This window comes from Pleurodeles waltl, chromosome 3_1, assembly GCF_031143425.1.
Source record: "Pleurodeles waltl isolate 20211129_DDA chromosome 3_1, aPleWal1.hap1.20221129, whole genome shotgun sequence".
NCBI lineage: Eukaryota > Metazoa > Chordata > Amphibia > Caudata > Salamandridae > Pleurodeles > Pleurodeles waltl.
This window is the reverse complement of record NC_090440.1, coordinates 1,433,162,274-1,433,180,795: the sequence shown is the minus strand read 5'-3', so window position 1 is coordinate 1,433,180,795 and position 18,522 is coordinate 1,433,162,274. Positions and strand designations below refer to the sequence as shown.

General features: G+C 44.4%; 1 protein-coding gene across 5 annotated transcripts in view; it reads left to right on the top strand.

Annotated features, from left to right (window-relative positions):
- Positions 1-18,522, top strand: part of SIK3 (SIK family kinase 3) — a 585,214-nt gene that overhangs the window by 233,477 nt on the left and 333,215 nt on the right. For all 5 annotated transcript variants that reach the window (XM_069224967.1, XM_069224965.1, XM_069224966.1 and 2 more), the window contains exon 3: positions 1,871-1,934. In XM_069224967.1, coding sequence (XP_069081068.1) covers positions 1,871-1,934 — 64 coding nt within the window. The remainder of the gene's footprint in view (positions 1-1,870; positions 1,935-18,522) is intronic.

The following is an 18,522-nucleotide window of genomic DNA, read 5'->3' as shown; positions in this document are numbered from 1 at the left end:
CCATTTCTGTCCAGTCCAGCCCACCCCACATCAAAAAAATCCACTCCAATCCAATCGACCACACTCCAATGCAACCCACCCTACTCCAGTCCAATCCACACCATTCCAGTTCAACCCGACCCGTGCCAATTCAATCCACCCCACTCCTATCCAACCCAGCCCATGCAATCCAATCCAACCCATTCTAATTCAGCCCAGCCCACTCCAATCCATTCCAACCCATTTCAATCCAACTCACCCCACTCCAAGCAAATCCACTCCACCCCCATTGCAACCCAATCCAATCCACCCACCCTACTCACATTTTTCTCACTGCAATCCACCTTAACTCATCCTGTTCCAGTCCACTTGAATCCTCCCCTCTCCAGTCCAATCCACCCCACTTCAAACCACCTTAATACACCCCACACCAGTCTAGTTCACCTCACACAATTCAAGTCACCCACTCCAACCTGCCCCACTGCATTTCAGTCCAATCCACCCCCACCCCACTCCAGTCCACACCTCACCACTCCAGTTCACCCACTCCAACCGAGACCAGTCCAGTCGACCACACACTAGTCCAATTCACCCATCCAAGCCACCACACTTCCCTCCGTTCACATCCACCCCATCTAATCAAACCCATTCAATCCAATCCACCCCACTCAATATAGTCCCCCCGCAATCCAGTCCACCTTACTCAAACCAATCCAGTCCACCCCACCTCAGTCCAATCCACCGGCCACAATCCAAACCACCCACCGCAGTCCAATCCACTCCACTCCAATCCATCTCACCTCAATGCAATCTACACCACTTCAGTCTACACCACTCCAGTCCACCTTACCCCAATTCACCCCGCTCCATTTCAATCCACCCCACTCCATTCCACATCACTCCAGTCCACCCCTCTCTAATCCACTCCACCTCACCCCACACCAATCCACCTCACCTCACTCCAGTCCACCCCACCCCATATGACTCCAATCCAATCTGCTCCAATCCATCTGACACTACCCCAATGGAACGCACCCCAGTGCAGTCCACCCCAATCCAACCCAGGCCACTTCAGTCCACCCCACTCCAGTCTATCGAGTCCACCCCACTCCAATTCAGCCCAATCCAGTCCAGTCTGCCCCACTCCAGTCCAATCCACCCCACTACAATGATACAATCCAGTCCACCCCACTCCAGTCCAATCCAAGCCACCCCATTCCAGTCCACACACTCCAGAACAATCTAATCCACCCACGCCAAGCAAATCTAATACACCCCACTCCACCTCACTCAAATTCACCCCACTCCAATCCAATACACACCACCCCATACCTATTACTCCAATTCAGTCCACCACCCCAATCTAATCTACCCCATACCAATGCACCCTACTCCAATCCAACCCATCCATTCCAGTCCATCAAATACAGTCCACCCCACTCCTCTCACTCCACACCACTCTACCGTAATCCAATCCTCTCCACTCTACTCCAATCCACTACCTCAGTCTACTCTAATCCACTCCACCATATTGCACTCCACAATGCTGCTCTTTACCACACTCTCTACCACTGAACTCTACTTCCCTCTACTCAACTCCTTAACACTCTATTCCCCCTACTCCACTTTACAACACTGAACTCTAACAAATCCACTCTCTGACACTCTACTCCCTCACTCCAGTCTGCCACTCCACACCACTAACTTTAAACCATGCTGAAAAGCAGCCACACTGTCGTATAACATGGAAAAAACACATTTCCAAAGCCAATAGCTCGTGTATAGGTGAGACCTGTTGGCGTTGACAATGCTTATTTTTGTGCTGTGGTTATGAACTGTAGCAAGTTGCCTCTCAGTCGAACGCACTTTTCACACATACTTTTGCTTCTAGGTTATGGAGACGGAGCGTGTGATCTACTTGGTTACGGAGTATGCAAGTGGAGGGGAAATCTTTGGTGAGTGTTTTTTTTTGTTGTGCTCTCAATCTTACATTTCCTTTGAGGGTGGGGGGCACTGTTCTGTTGGTGCATGCGTATGCTTTGGTGCTGTCCCGTCATTGGGATTCTAATCTTAACATTACCCTTAAAGTCTCACCTTTGCCTAGTTTTTGTAATTGAAAACATGGCTGCTTTGTTTTGATGTGCCTTTGGAAGGTTACTTCTTAATCTGCTTGATGGTAATGCCACACTGACTTTGCTTGGTGCCCTGTGCTGAATTAAAGAAGATGTTTTTTGAAGCGACACCCTGTGTTGTTCACTGTTGGTTTAGAGGCATGCAATACGTTTCACAGCTACAGTGGCGCTTTTCTCTCAATACGGAATCTGTTTTGTTTGTTTCTTTTTCTTATGTTTAGCGTTTATTTGTATTGATCTTATAACATCTTTGTTTACAACACAGTTCAGAGTGATAAAAAAAGTACTTCGTTTTTGCTTTCTTAACTGATTAATGTATATAGGTCAATTAGAGTTGTTTACGTTATGTTGGGGCTTTAAAAACGGCACCCTAGTCTTTTCTATCACACTCCCTATACCCCAGCAAGATTGTCACGTATTTAATTTAAAAAAACTCTTCTCACTTTGCAGTCAGAGAAAAAGAAGTAAACACCAGTCCCTATGTTTAAAGAATAAGTAGCGATTTGGTAGAAGACTTACTCTGATATTTGAACTCTGACTTTGAAGCACCAACAAACGTGACAAGATAACTACTGAATTTAAAGGCATCTTTATTTACTGCTGGAACTTTCCCGACCACCAAAAATCGGCTTTCGATCGTCCACAGTTTGGGAAATGCTGGTGTAATAACAGTACTCCCACAAACCGGTATTGGCTTTAACATATGCTTTAAACGATAAATATACGCTTTACAGCCTTGACTATGGGCTTGTCACTTTAACTAACTCAGACCTGCCGTATTGAACATAACCTTTTCCACAAGTCACGAGGTGCAACTAAAGCACTCCTTTTCGATGGAAGAGGACATCTTCTGGCTAAGTGAATGCTGTAATAAACATGAGGGTGGAGCTAAGGCCCCTCTTGCAAGTATATTTCTAAATACTCTTTTCCTATTGACCACATAATTCTCGAAGCACTGTCAAGTCAGACTTAAAACTAAGAGCAATGAAAACTGCAATTACTATCAAAGGCCATTATAAAATGTAATTCGATGCACATTAACACGTTGGTGAAAAGCACCCCAATTAACACTTCATTTCTGAAACCTTTATTCCCCATGTATTCTTTATTTGTGATTTGTGCAGCGATAAACATTGTGCAGTACATTTAGCTAGTCTCGACGACAGCAAAGATAGTCTAGCAAATATACATGTACATGAACCTGGCAGAGCGGAATCGCAGCGTTTGCAAGGTGTCCAGAGAGGCGAGCCGGGACCGCAGGACACCGCGTTGCACACCATGGTCTGGCGGTGCCAGGGACGGCAGGACACCGCGTTGCACACCATGGTCTGGCGGTGCCGGGACGGCAGGACACCGCGTTGCACACCATGGTCTGGCGGTGCCGGGACGGCAGGACACCGCGTTGCACACCATGGTCTGGCGGTGCCGGGACGGCAGGACACCGCGTTGCACACCATGGTCTGGCGGTGCCAGGGACGGCAGGACACCGCATTGCTCACCATGGCCTGGCGGTGTCAGAGATGGCAGGACACCGCCTTGCACACCATGGCCCGGCGGTGCCAGGGACCGCAGGACACCGCGTTGCACACCATGGCCTGGCGGTGCCAGGGACGGCAGGACACCACGTTGCTCACCATGGCCCAGCGGTACCAGGGACGGCAGGACACCACGTTTCTCACCATGGCCCGGCGGTGCCAGAGATGGCAGGACACCGCGTTGCACACCATGGCCTGGCGGTGCCAGGGATGGCAGGACACCGCGTTGCACACCATGGCCTGGCGGTGCCAGGGATGGCAGGACACCGCGTTGCACACCATGGCCTGGTGGTGCCAGGGACGGCAGGACACCACGTTGCTCACCATGGCCTGGTGGTGCCAGGGCGGCAGGTCACCATGTTGCACACCATGGCCTGGCGGTGCCAGAGATGGCAGGACACCGCGACCATGGCCTGGCGGTGCCAGGGACGGCAGTACACCGCGTTGCTAATGGCCTGGCGTGCCAGGGATGGCAGGACACCGCGTTGCTCATGGCCTGGCGTGCCAGGGATGGCAGGACACCGCATTGCTCACCATGGCCTGGCGGTGCCAGGGACGGCAGGACACCGCGTTGCATACCATGGCCTGGCGGTGCCAGGGACGGCAGGACACCACGTTGCTCACCATGGCCCGGCGGTGCCAGAGATGGCAGGACACCGTGTTGCACACCATGGCCTGGCGGTGCCAGGGATGGCAGGACACCGCGTTGCACACCATGGCCTGGCGGTGCCAGGGACGGCAGGACACCACGTTGCCCACCATGGCCTGGTGGTGCCAGGGCGTCAGGTCACCACGTTGCACACCATGGCCTGGCGGTGCCAGGGATGGCAGGACACCGCGACCATGGCCTGGCGGTGCCAGGGACGGCAGGACACTGCGACCATGGCCTGGCGGTGCCAGGGACGGCAGGACACTGCGTTGCTCACCATGGCCCGGCGGTGCCAGGGACCGCAGGACACCGCGTTGCTCACCATGGCCCGGCGGTGCCAGAGATGGCAGGACACCGCGTTGCACACCATGGCCTGACTGTGCCAGGGACGGCAGGACACCACCTTGCTCACCATGGCCCGGCGGTGCCAGAGATGGCAGGACACCGCGTTGCACACCATGGCCTGGCGGTGCCAGGGATGGCAGGACACCGCGTTGCACACCATGGCCTGGTGGTGCCAGGGACGGCAGGACACCACGTTGCTCACCATGGCCTGGTGGTGCCAGGGCGGCAGGTCACCATGTTGCACACCATGGCCTGGCGGTGCCAGGGATGGCAGGACACCGCGACCATGGCCTCGTGGTGCCAGGGACGGCAGTACACCGCGTTGCTAATGGCCTGGCGTGCCAGGGATGGCAGGACACCGCGTTGCTCATGGCCTGGCGTGCCAGGGATGGCAGGACACCGCATTGCTCACCATGGCCTGGCGGTGCCAGGGATGGCAGGACACCGCTTTGCTCATGGCCTGGCGCTGCCAGGGATGGCAGGACACCGCGTTGCTCACCATTGCCTGGCGGTTGTCTAAGCAGAGTTGGTCGTGAGAGGTGAGAAATTATGTTGCGGGTGTGCCATTCTTCCCTGGACAAAAGGCAGGTTCGTGCAGGGCCATGAGGGTGAGCTCCTAACCTTTGGTGGCCCTCATCCAGCAAAGATTCTGTGATTATTAGTTGTAAGGGAATTTTAGGAGCCCTCGCCAGAATATGCAGCGGTTACGCATAATTTCGAGTTACACCACCCCGTCTTCCAGCACCACTGAGTGTCATGTAAGACATTGGTATAAAATGACATGCAATAGTATCCCTGCTTCCATCTTCAAACACCTTAAACGGTTAAAAGGAAGTCAGAAGTACTTAGCATTGGAAAAAAGAACACACCTGAAGCTGTAAAAGACCTTTGATAACCCAGGTGAAAATAACATTCCTCCTTGACATGCACACTGTTTCCCGATTACTGACGTTTCGGACAGCTATAAAAACAAGGCTTTTCAAGGACTAGTTGCTGCAATTCTGAAGGAGGTTCCATCACCAGAGACTGCTGGACTGAAAACCGCGCAGCCATCAAATGCTAACATATTAATAAGACTGCTCGCCGGTGGTAAAAGCAGAATGACGTTCTCTCCGAGCTCACGCGATGCGCGGCAACCGCAAAGCAGGGTTACGTAAGGCAGCAGGAAAGCATGCAAGGTAGCATTGAAGGAAACCGATGGCTACGGTGACTGGACGTGGTGGGCCTTATATTCTGTTGTTTTGTCATTGTTCTCTGTCCAGTATGATTTATTTAAAAAGGTCATAAAGGTATATTGCAACTATTATTAGCGCTCAGTATATTTAGTCTACAAAAACATTGAAACTCGTTCAGTGAACTGTCACCCCCCCAAAAATAAAAAAATAAAATAAGGTGGGTATTGCCCATTCCCCATTTTACACCTTGCACGGTTTAACAGCTCAATTTACATTTCATACTATTGTTCAAATATTTCTCTGCAGCTATAATCACCTAGATTCGTAATTACATTTACTTGTGAAGTTTTTTGTGATGGTATACTGCAAAAGAGAAGTGTATTAAATAATATACTCGAATCTTTTTACTTTGAATGATTGAATTAATTTACTCTTATTTTTTTGACTTGTTGGTTAACTTTTATTTATACCTAGATGTTACTGACATTCCAAAAAATACCCAAGTATTGTTTTTCACTTTCGACTGGACAATTTAGATAATAAAATCTTGTGTGTGTGTTAATCCTATGACATATAAAGAGCTGCATAATTAGTTAGAATCTAAACTCTATATTAACCTTGAGGATAAGTAGAAATAAAACTCATATGGCAGTGTTTTTCGAAACACCACGAGAAAGCTGCAAAGGAGGACTTTTGACATACCTTGTAAATACTGCTGCAGACAACTGTAGTGACGGCAGAGGCAGGCTTTCATCAGAAACAAGTTTATGTAAGAGACAACCACAGAAGCAGTTCCTTCTCTAAAGCCGAAACCTAACTGTCCCCTCCTCATCCTCAACATAACGGAACATGCAGGCTGCCTTAATGTGATTTGAGACTTGCCATCATTGGCACACTCAGCATATTCACACACTCATCCACGTCGAGAGTCAGTCCTAGGCCACCTATAATATTCCTTTATTCTTCTCTGTATTCTTACTGTTTCCAAATTCGGCTCAGTATATATTTCAAGAATTGATTTCCCTTAGTGAAGTAGGTGTGTTGATTTTGTACCTTCTAAGCATTAATCGTGCATAATCAACAATAACATTTCTACTTTACTAATTTTACTCTTCCTTTCTCGCTCAGTCATAACATATGTTTTAATATCCGACGGTAATTCAGCCTTTCCAAAAGTCTCCATCCATTCTTCCATGGATAGGGCTGAATGCTGTGGAAAAAATTTAGCGACACAGTTCAGTCCTTTGATCATTCACACCGTCCACGTGAGGTAATGCTGCTCTTCTCAGAAGAGCAGCCACACTGTTTTGACACCAGGAAAGTAATTCACGTCCTAATTGTAGTCTAACAGTAGAAGAGGTAGCCTGGCTATGTGGGGAGTTACCTTGAATAAGCCGCCTGCTGTAAGGACTTTGGTTAGCCGCCTATGATCCATTCTTAGTACAAGTTCACTTCCCCGGATAAACTGGCAGTAGTATTTCATACCCCAAACACAAGCTAGAATTTCCTTCTCGATTACAATATATAATTCTTCAGACGTTGTGACAGGCCTGGAATCAAAGGCCACAGTGACTTCCTTAACAATCAAAGGCCACAATGACTTCCTTAACGTTCGCCTCTATTTCAGGTAATACAGTGCCCAGACGTCTGTAACTGGCATCAGTGCTAACAAGTTTTATTGAAGGATCAAATCCCATCGGGATAAACCAGTACATATTATCATTTTGAGGTCTCGCCTGCGTGCAGCGCGCATGCGCTTTGGTAACAGTCTTTTGTGATCAATAAGAGACGAAAAGGGGCTTTTAGCCCACCCATTACTTAACATCTATTTTCACTGTAATCCGTCTTTGCTGCCTTCTAATTTGCTGGGCTCACTGCCTGCATAGTTTCTTTTTGTTTCAGAGGCACATGGACCAAGTACGGATTGATTTCTCCGATTTAGTCTCCCTCCACTGTTCTCGCTGTGATTAAGTTACTTATTCTTTCCTTTTTTTTAATCCTTTTTTTATATAGAGGAACTCTAGCCGAAGGTATAGGAGTGATTTACATAAGAGCCAGATACATTATATAAGTTCACATTAATTTCTTAGGCACAAAGAGATTACATGATTTGCCCTGGTCTCCCTTGTACACCACCAGGGTGCAGAGAAGCACATGGTGCTTCAGAGTGACAGAGAGAGTGGTGGAGGGAAGCATACAAGGGAGACCAGGGCTAAACATGCAACAACCTATGTGCAAAACACACAATCTTCTTTAAAAGAAAAAAAGATAATGTGAACTTGCATAATTTAATTGGCACTCATGTAAAGCACTCAGATACCTTCGGTTCTAGTTCGCGCTAGTTGAAAAATGATGAAAAAAAGGAAATTTCATTTTTGGCCCTAGTATTCCTGGCACGTGTGCCTGCTTCTCCCTGCTGGCCACATTGCTCAATCCCTCTCCTGACCCCACCTTTTTCCACTTAAAACGTTGTGATGAAAGGAACAAGTCAGGAAGACACCTCCGGATGCTCCTATTTCTAATACAGTCAGTGTTTGAGGTGTGCCTGCTCTGATGATTACTGAAGGGGTGGTGTGTGTTTGGGGGTGGGGGGGAGGAGAATGTATTGCATGGTGTGTTCGGGACACTAAGCAGTGGGGCAGCTTGACATGGAAGGTATTTTTTTTAGAGTGAAACACTTGCTAACAAGTGTCAGCAAAGCCAATAAGTCTCACCTTTACAAACAGTACTGGCTTTGTCAGTGTTTTGTTTAGCCATGTTGTACGGCAGTCGCACTATAGTATGACATGAGTGAAAGTAAAGGAAAAACAAGCCTTTGTAAAGCAATAGGTCTCACGTTTGCACAAATGAAAGCTATTAGCGTTGTAAATTCCTAACTGGACTTTTCTTGCCACATAAATTGAAAAGTAAAAGTAAAACAGTTGACCTAAGCAAGCCAATTAAAAGCACCAAGGCTGCCATGAGCATGAGTGCGAAGGAAGGATGCAAAAGGAAAAAGAAGTTCGCTCGCAGTCAAATGTATCAGCAAATGTGCATTTATCCATGTAAAGGAGTCGCTGTCCAAGGCGGCACAAAACTGGCCTAAGGAGGGACAAACGTAATGCATTTACCAATGTTTACAAAGGATTTTTCAAAGGCAAGCCCATGAATGAGTTGATAGTAATGGGTGTGCAGTGGGTGTGGTTAAAAGCCCACAGAGATTACAACACATCCAAGCGCATGCACTTTCGACCTAAAAAGCACTGTGAAGCAGCCATTGCTGCCAGCGTCAGAGCCCTTTATTTCTTTACTTTCAGGCATGCGGTACACCAGCGCTACAGCTATACAACGTGGCAAAAGCATTGCCAAGACAATAATTCTTGCATAGGAGAGACCTGTTGGCTCTGCCAGTGCTGATTTAATTTGTCAAGATCACTTTGTAACCCTGGAATCCCATTAGAAATTGTATCTTTCAACGGTTGTTGCACTCTGTATGTGGAATCAGCAACATTGTTTGCAAATTTTGAACTTGATGCCAATTTGTATTGAAGGAAGGACTTCAGTAAAAACAAGCTTATTGTAGGGGCAGACCTTTGAGCAGCTGTCTCTCAAGCCTCCAAGTGCCTCCTCAGAATCCCCAAGTGGCTTAAAGTCTATGAAACAGATCGCTCCCCGTCATACAATTAGAACATTACAAGAACCAAGTGATGCTTCACCACAGGCTAATTTTAAAGTTCATATACCAAATGACAGAGCTAGAGGGATGCATAGTTGTTGCTGCCTCCACTTTATTATTAGAATGCTATGAATGAATGTGTTTGTCTAGTGCAGACGGAACTAATTCACTTGACTGAACTCATCTTTCATAGGTTGAGGTAAACCTTATAATACTCTTGTATGGGTGCAGTAAAACTTTCTTTAAGTCTTTATTACTTGCACCTCTCTGTAGCAGTGCACACGTGACCTGCATACCTTTTGCCCTATAAGATTCATGAGAGTCAGAAAAGAGTGAGAACGGCAAGGGATTTCCTCTGAATCAACACTGTGTACATTATGGAAACTCGGACTTTGGATTTACATCTAGGTTTATCACAAATTGAGTTGTTCATTTTAAGTCCAAAGTTTCATGAGATTTATACATTCTTTTAGTGAATGCCCCAATTTCTGATGAATACTTCTGACGTCAGATTCCTCACCTTTAGAACATTTATCAGGTGCCAGACTGGCTCCACATGTCTCCAATTTGGCCTTGTTCCACCCTGTAAGTGACGGAGCGGAGCCACAAATAAATGCCGCCCCTGAACATCAATGTCAGCTCCTTTCTTTCTTCATCTGCGAATGTGGATCCAGAGGTCCACTTTGTTTTTCGTTGTTTTGATGCGTTATTCAAGGGAACAATGTCCCCACCTAAAAAGACAGGGTTCAAATCATGCTGTCATAATCAGATGTTAGTGATGGACCCACACAGGGTGTGTCTCTGTTGTTCAGGCTTGGTGCACAGCTCCAACTTTGGTGAGGAATGTGGCCTCATGCACCCAAAGGCGATCCGGGAGCATGAAGCAAAGCTGCATGTGGTGAAACTTTGAAAGAAACTATACAATTCCAGCTCTGATTCAAGGGTGTGAACCCGTTACCACTCTCAGCGTTAATTCCACAACAGGTCCCTTTTGTAGTCAAAGTCCAAATTGAAGGGGAAGCACAAAATGGTAAAGTTGGACTTGACCCCATCCTGCCACTCCATCTGCCTGTTGGCCTTCTGCATCCTGCTTATCCACTTCCCCAGCGGGCATATGCGGGCTCTGCAGTTGTATATGAAGTCTTAGTAGTCTTAGCACCAAGGAAACCTGTCAGAAGTCTTCTAAGTTTTGGACAAGACTGTACAAGATCTGCAGTGGTAGCTGCTCGACCAGCACTTGACCAGCGGCAAACCCCTCTCCATTCCCAACCCAGAGCTACTGGATTTGGGGGGTCATCTGGGAGACTTGGAGATCAGAGGACTCTGGTCTCTGAGGGAAACAATGCTCTACATCAATCTGTTGGAGCTGGGGACTATTTGCCACCCTTTTGATATTGCATTTGTATCTGTATAGAGCTTACTACCCCTGACAAGGTGTCAAATCGCTTTTCGGTGAGTAACACGCTACTCCAGAACTCAAAAGGATTAGTTGTGAATTAGTATAGTGAAATATGAGTACTGTATTATTATTAGCATAGGGCGGTATGAGTTAATTTTAGCGGAGGACATGTGAGTCTGTTACTTGGATTGAATAGAATAATGATGGGATAGAGGAGTGAATAATCCATAAGTGTTAATTCGGAGATCATATTAGTAAGATGAGTTTTGGGACGAATAAATGAGAGGTGGAGAATGGAAGAGTGTAGAAAGAGATTTGGGAGATCATAGTAGTAAAATGGGGTTTGGAATGAGTCAAAGGAGAGATAAATGGGGGAGAATTTAGTAGGGTTGTTTGGGAGATTGTAGTAGTAAACTAAGGTTTGGGGTGAGCCAGGAGTAAAGAGTCTAGGAGGGTTATTTTGGAGATCATAGTAGTAGAATGAGTTTGGGATGAGTCCGAGGGTGGAGATAGACTTATAGAAGTATCGGGTGATTGTGAGACCGAGTGAAACTTTCAAGAGAGTACCTCTTGTACAGTAGGATTAAAGTTGTAAATCTATAGATACATGATTACATAGGGAATATATGTGTAAAGAATATCATATATTGAGATTTAAAGTTGTATCTTATAAACAGATGTTCAAGAGTTGCAGTATTTGAAGTTAATTTATTTGTGTACTTTTATAACATTATTTTATCCTTCCTCTAAAATTTCAGTAGTGAAATGCTTGTAGATAAATAGGTAAGGTATTTACCTATTATTATAGATAAATTAAAAACAGAGGCTCATAAGTATTTAACCAAACAACTTACATAGAAACTATGCAATGACCTATGAACATATCAAGGATAGGCATACATACACATATACCTAATATATATATACTCATACATACACATGCACATACATATATGTACATATATTTATATACATAGATATCTAAAAATTAACAATTACAGTAATGTTTTATCAAATATTAATTGCTAATGTATTGTCTAAGAATTATTTTTGCATATGTTTTTTAGTTTCTAATTTTATAGAAAATAAAAATCATTTTTAAGTTATAAGTATTTAAAAAAAAATGTATTTAATACATTAATGTTTGTGTTATTTTTAAGGTTACTCCAGTATTGAAACGTTCATAAATTCATATGCTTGAGTCATTCCCAGTTGTCGAGATGGAAGTCCATGGTACCTTTTATAAAGTAGTTTTGACATAGGCCTAAACCTAAAGGCCCTAGGCCTTTCATTTCAGTATTCTATCAGAGTCATTTTGAGAAAAGGCCTAAATTTGAGAGTCCACCAGTCAGGCAACACCATCCTTTAGCACTCTCCTGAGAGAAGCTCCAGTCCCTCACATTTTCTTCTGCATGTAGTGCTAGGCAGTCTCCATAGAGCACTGCTCAGCTTTTCTCTGTTTTTTGGATACTCTAAAGATTTTGCCTCTTCTCATCTGAGCTTTAAGGGTTTCAAATGAAGTAGGGGCTGCTGTTCTTAGAAGGCAAGGTTATCTGAAGGCCACAGCTTTTCACCCGGAGGTGCAAAATAAAATACAATACCTTCATTTTGAGGGGCAAACCCATTTTGGATATTCAAAAGATTTTGCCTCTTTTCATCTGAGCTTTAAGGGTTGAACTCAGATGAAGTAGGGGCTGCTGTGCTTAGAAGGCAAGGATGGCTGAAGGCCACGGCTTTTCACCCGGCGGTGCAAAATAAAATACAATACCTTCATTTTGATGGGCAAACCCTGTTTGGGAAACATATTGATAAAGCTCTTCAGGCAATAAAAACGGATACAGAGACTGCCAAAGCTCTGTAACTATAGTTCTCCGGTATAGAAGCTCACCATTACCTCTCTTATTTACTGTTATTATGACAGTGCACTATTGCTTGGAAAATCTAAGGGACTGGTGCTTCTCTCAAGAGGGTTCTAAAGGGTGGTGTCACCTAATTTGTGGACTCTCAAATGTAGTCCTTTTCTCAAAACGACTCTGATAGAATACTAAACCAAGTGGCCTATCAATACTACTTTATAAAGGTACTGGGGATTCCCATCTCGAAGACGGGGAATGATTCAAGCATGTCTATCTATGAAAGATTTCAATACTGAAGAACTTGGGCCACTTAAACTCTTAAAAAAAAAAAAATCTACTGACTTTGCTATTTGACTGATCTAGCTTTTGTGATGTGTTTCTGGTTAAGAGGGCTCATTGCTGGCTAGGCCCCAGATCACTGCCAGGGGCTCCCCCATCCGATTATAGAAAATATTCTAAATTTCCTGGAGCAAGACATGATCATCCGGCTGGTGAGGATGAGTTTATTGCACTTTCAAGTTGTGACTGTAACGATGTACCCAGATTACTCCTTTGAGGGACAAGAAGCTAAATGCAAATTTTCACAGTAAAATGAACCCTCTGTTCCAAGACTATAAAAATATCACATTAACCCTAGCTAAATTTAAAGTAGACATCCATGGGATAATACACACATTTTCTGAAGCTGCAGCAGTGCTGAGGTTCTGCAAGAGCCGGAAAGACCGCATAAACAACACAACAGTCCCTGACTCCTATAAACTAAAGGGATTGCCTGGTTACATCGAACACTGACAGTAGATTTGCCCTCTTGTAGTGTCTTGTATGATTTAGGGCAGAACATTTCTGGCTTCCAGTGGACTCTGTTTCAGTGAGATGTAATTGCTAGAATAGAATGTATTGAAAGCTTGGATTGGAATGTTGGAGTTCGCAGGTATACACAGAGGAATAAAGATGTGTGATTTACTTCTCCTTGTGTGGCCTAGTCATTGTCTAGTATCCAGGCTACAGAAGATGCTACAACTGGTGACGAGATAGGAGATAATTAGCCCGGAGAAGAAAGTGCTCTCCTGGAGAGCTTGCTGCCATCCAAGCAAGCTGCTTGTGCATTCCACTTGTACCCTCATCGAAGTCCAAGTTGACGATTGGTGTATGTGAAGGCAAAGTGCAACTCCAGCTGGTGTGAGGCAAGTGAATGGAAAGATGGCTGTACTAAAAAGTCTACACATCATTGTACAAAAAGGTACTGCGTTGCCTCGCAAAATAAAGCTATACAATGTACGGAGCTTTACTGCTGAAGGCAGATTAAACCATGTTATCCTAATTTGTTATATATTATTGCAAACAATAGCGCTGGCTGACAGAATAAGTAAAAAGGAAGCCTCCTGCTATCACTCAAACCTGACTCTTGATAAGTGGAGCATTATGACCTCAGCACGGGGGGAGAGATCCAAGAAGCAGCACTGGGTTTGTGCTTACCAAGCTGTGCAATACCTAAAGTGGCATACCTTCTAGGCTGCCAGCTGGTGGCTCAGAACAACTCCAGAGGTCTCCATTACCGATGGAGACCAAAAAGAAGGCTAAAATTTCAAAGACTGTCTTGGGTGACACAGAGGCTGATTCTTCGTCGGGCCTCCGTGATGATTGATTCCCAAGGACAGTTGACAGCATCTTACAGAGCTCTGCCGTCAATGTCAACCACTCCGATGAACAGCTACAATGCTCCCACCTTCCTGAAACCACCACCACTTTTCGTTACAGCCAAAAAGCAAAGTATTGGTGATATATGGACTTCCTAGATAGAGACTTTTGAAGATTTCATTGATATCACTTGAAGAGACTGATAACAGAAAGATGATCAAATATCTCGAAATTCTTGCTGGTGACGGTGTGAAAGAAGTTACGAAGAAAATGCTGAGAACTGAAAAATAAGTCACATACTGTCAGATTAAGAGTGCATTGAATCTCAAATTCAATCAAGTGCCAAATGTTGTTTTTGAACTATGGGGGTTATTACAACTTTGGAGGAGGTGTTAATCCGTCCTAAATGTGAAGGATATACCACCAGCCGTATTACGAGTTCCATAATATATAATGGACTTGTAATACGGCTGGTGGTATATCTGTCACTTTACCGTCACTTTTGGGACAGATTAACACCTCCTCCAAAGTTGTAATAACCCCCTATATGTTTTCAGTCAACAGTGTCAAAGAGTTGGTGAAACAATCTATGAATTTGTGGAAAGACTCAACACACACAGTAACTTCAATGAATTTATTGATGAAGAAGCCATGTGGCTTAGAGTCTTTGATGGATACTTGTCCGATCTATCCTGAAGATAAATGAGCTGAGGAATGTGCTGAGAAACAAGCTGCTGGCATGGAGGCCTGAGGTGAGTGCCCAAAGCGAGTCCATCATGACTGTGAAAAGTAATTTGAAACAAATAATTAAAGGACACAAATGTCTACACATAAAAAGAAGTGGTGTTTCAGATGTGGATTTTCTTTTCCACACAAAGGAAAGTGTCCCACCATGAACAGATATGCAAAGGCTATGGTAAAGAGGACCATTTTGTGATGATGTGTAAAGGGAAGGCAAAAGTAAGTGTGTCACGGTGCGAAGACAAAATAGCCACCAAAAAATTCCAGATACAGCGTTCGATACACGTCCACAGTGCCAAGCAGCGACATCAGTTGAGGCAAATAGATACTAACGGAAGTCGATCAGCATTTAAATTATGGTCAAATAGTTCCTCCTCAATAATAAGCAAAAGTGGAGAAAGTGATTGTGCCATATTGATCTTACCTCACAGAAACGTGCACTTGTCGGACTGGTCACCTTTGAAGAAAAATGTGAGTCAAAGAAAAGTCGACATGCGAAAGCAACAAAATCATACAAACAATGTCTAAAGATTACATTGAAAATAAATGGATGGTTAATACCTTTCATTATAGACTTTGGTGCATTGATAAAAATAATGCCTGCATAGAAGTCTAATAAACTGCCTTCATTACCCCAGCTTATGCTGTCAAAGACCAAAGTGAAAAGTAAAGATTAATATGTAGAGACTGAAACATAAGAAAACTAAGGTACAAGCACCAATCCATGTGCTTCATGGTTCAGCTGCAGGTACCTGTTTGCTCAGTTTCAACATAGTTGCTGACATGGGAATGATTTCTGTGAGTTTCAACATGAATCCTCATCATGGAATAGTAAGTCAATTCCCTTTATTTTTTCATAGTTAAGGAAAGTTAAAGACTTTGAAAATAAAGCTGCATATTAATGAGGATGTATTCCTGTTGCTCAGAGACATAAACAAGTTGCTTTTCATTTATAAGAAGCTGTTGCAAAAGAACTTGAATCATTACTTAAGCATGATATCATTGAGCACTCCACTGGTCCAAAACCATTGGTTTCTCCCATAGTAGTAGTGCCCAAAAATTATAGTGAAGGACCTGTGCCCATATGCGTTGACATGCGTCAATCAAACAAAGCCGTTGAATGAGAAGAACATGAGGGCCTCTCATTGCTGACATGAAAGCACAATTGAATGGTACCAACGACTTCTCTCAACTTGATTTGAATAAAGGCTATCATGAATTGGAACTTGAAAAAAGCTGCAGGTACATCACACACTTTTGTACACATGTTGGGGCGTTTAGAAATAGGAGGCTTAATTTTGGTGTTATCGGCTGCAGAACTTTCCCAAGACGTCATTTGACGCATCATACAGCCTATTGTGAATGCATTCAATTATAGAAATGACAAATTAGTTTTCGGAGGTGCACAGAAGGAGCACGATAGGGCTTTATTGCAAGTATGTAAATTACTCAGTGATGCAGGGTTGTCCTTGAATGCAGACAAATGTGAGTTTAACAAGACAAAACTGAAATTCTTTGGTCATATCTTTTCTGATGGGGGGGTATGATGCCTGATCCTGTTAAAGTACAAGCTTTGTCAAATGCTGACCCCACACAAAATGTTTCAATAGTATGTTCTTTTCGCGGTATGGGCAGTTAATGTTTAAGATACATACGATACTTTGCCACCGTTTTAGTGCTCCTCCACGAGAGTTGGCGAAGATAAATGTTTTTTTACAGTGGTCAAAAGAATGTGAGAAAAATTTAAAGACAATCAAACACGCCATTGAAAATGCTTCAGAAATGGCATACTTTAACTTAAAGCTTCATACAGAGGTTGTAATTGATGCTGGCCCGGTCAGGTTAGGCGATATCTTTGCACAGCATAGTGGACTCACAAATGCTAGATGGCATATTGTGGCCTCTGCTAGTAGATGTTTGTCGCAAACAGAACGTCCTTAGTCACAGCCTGTGAAAGAAAGCTTGGTTGTGGTATGGGCTTATAAACATTTTCATGTATTCTTGTATGGAAAGCCTTTCACCCTGGTGACTGATCATCAAGCCTTGCTGACCGTATTTGGCAATTCAAAAGCCAAGATGCCTCTTCCCATTGAATAATGTGGATTAAAGATTGCACAATTGTGCATCATCCAGGAAAAGATCAGGATCCTGCTGACTACTTTTCGAGAGAGACTACACAAGGCCACGGTACTCCATCCAAGACGGCTGAGGCCTACTTTCATTTCATTGTTAAGTACACCAGTTGCTGTATCGTTAGCTCAGATTGTCACTGCCACGAGTCATGATAGTGACCTGCTGAAGTTAAGACATAATTGCCCTTCAGACATGGAGCAATCAAATTTGACCTCTCAGTGATGATGGTGAATATCAAAAGTACAAAAATGTCAAAGATGAATTGTCCATATCTCAGGAAGGGGGTTTTATTGCAAGAATCAGGGATCCTGATTCTGGAAAGAGTGCGACATAAGGTGATTGAAGTGGCACACTTCAATCATCCTGGTATTGTTGCCACAAAGAGAGCTCTCCAGGACCAAGTTTTGTTTCCATACTTAAATGAAAGAGTTGAAAAGGAGCTCAAGGTCTGTCACATACGCAATTGCCTAAGTTATTTAACATACTCTGAACATGTCAGAACTCCTGAAACATGCCTGCCATCCGTCAGACGAAACGAGGTGCAGGTTCTAATGAAGAACACCACCACCATGTGTTAATACCACAAGTAGGGCGAAGTTGGGTCCTGTGCCACGAAGTGCTACTCCTCTGAAGTCAGCTGGAGCATCAGAACATCTCCCTAATTGTGTATCACCTGGCAGAATCTTTAAATACCAGTTTGGACTTGCTCAGCCATTTGCACTTAGTAAATCACAAATGGCGGATGCATTCTGAAGTGGTGCTGGACATCTTCTGACTGTAGGGAGATCCCTGGCTGGATGTTTTCCCCGCTGTCTAGAACATGCATAGTCAAGACCTCAGTACCCTGGATTTCCTTAGAACTCTATGTGCAGAAGATACATTCTGGCTAGAGTGGAGCATGAGGGACTCCTGTACCTCTTTCCACCTCTGCCTGTCATTCCCCGAGTTCTGAAGAAGATCAGGAATGACCATTCCCAAGACATCCTAGTGTTTCTGGATTGGGCCAGGACAGTGTAGTGTTCGTATCTTTTGGACATGAGCATTTTTCCTCTGATCGAGCTTCCTATTTAGGAGGATCTTCTATTTCAGTGACAGGCCAGGGTTTTGCAACCCAGTCTGCTCAGTCTACACCTTAGTGCATGGAGATTGGTCTGCAGCAACTGACTGTGTCAGTCTGCTACCTGAGGTTCTGGATGCCATCCTCATGACCTGAGGTAGTGGTTGTCATTCTCAGAACTTAATTGTTCCTTTACAAAGTACATATTTGTGGGGTGCTTGGACAAAT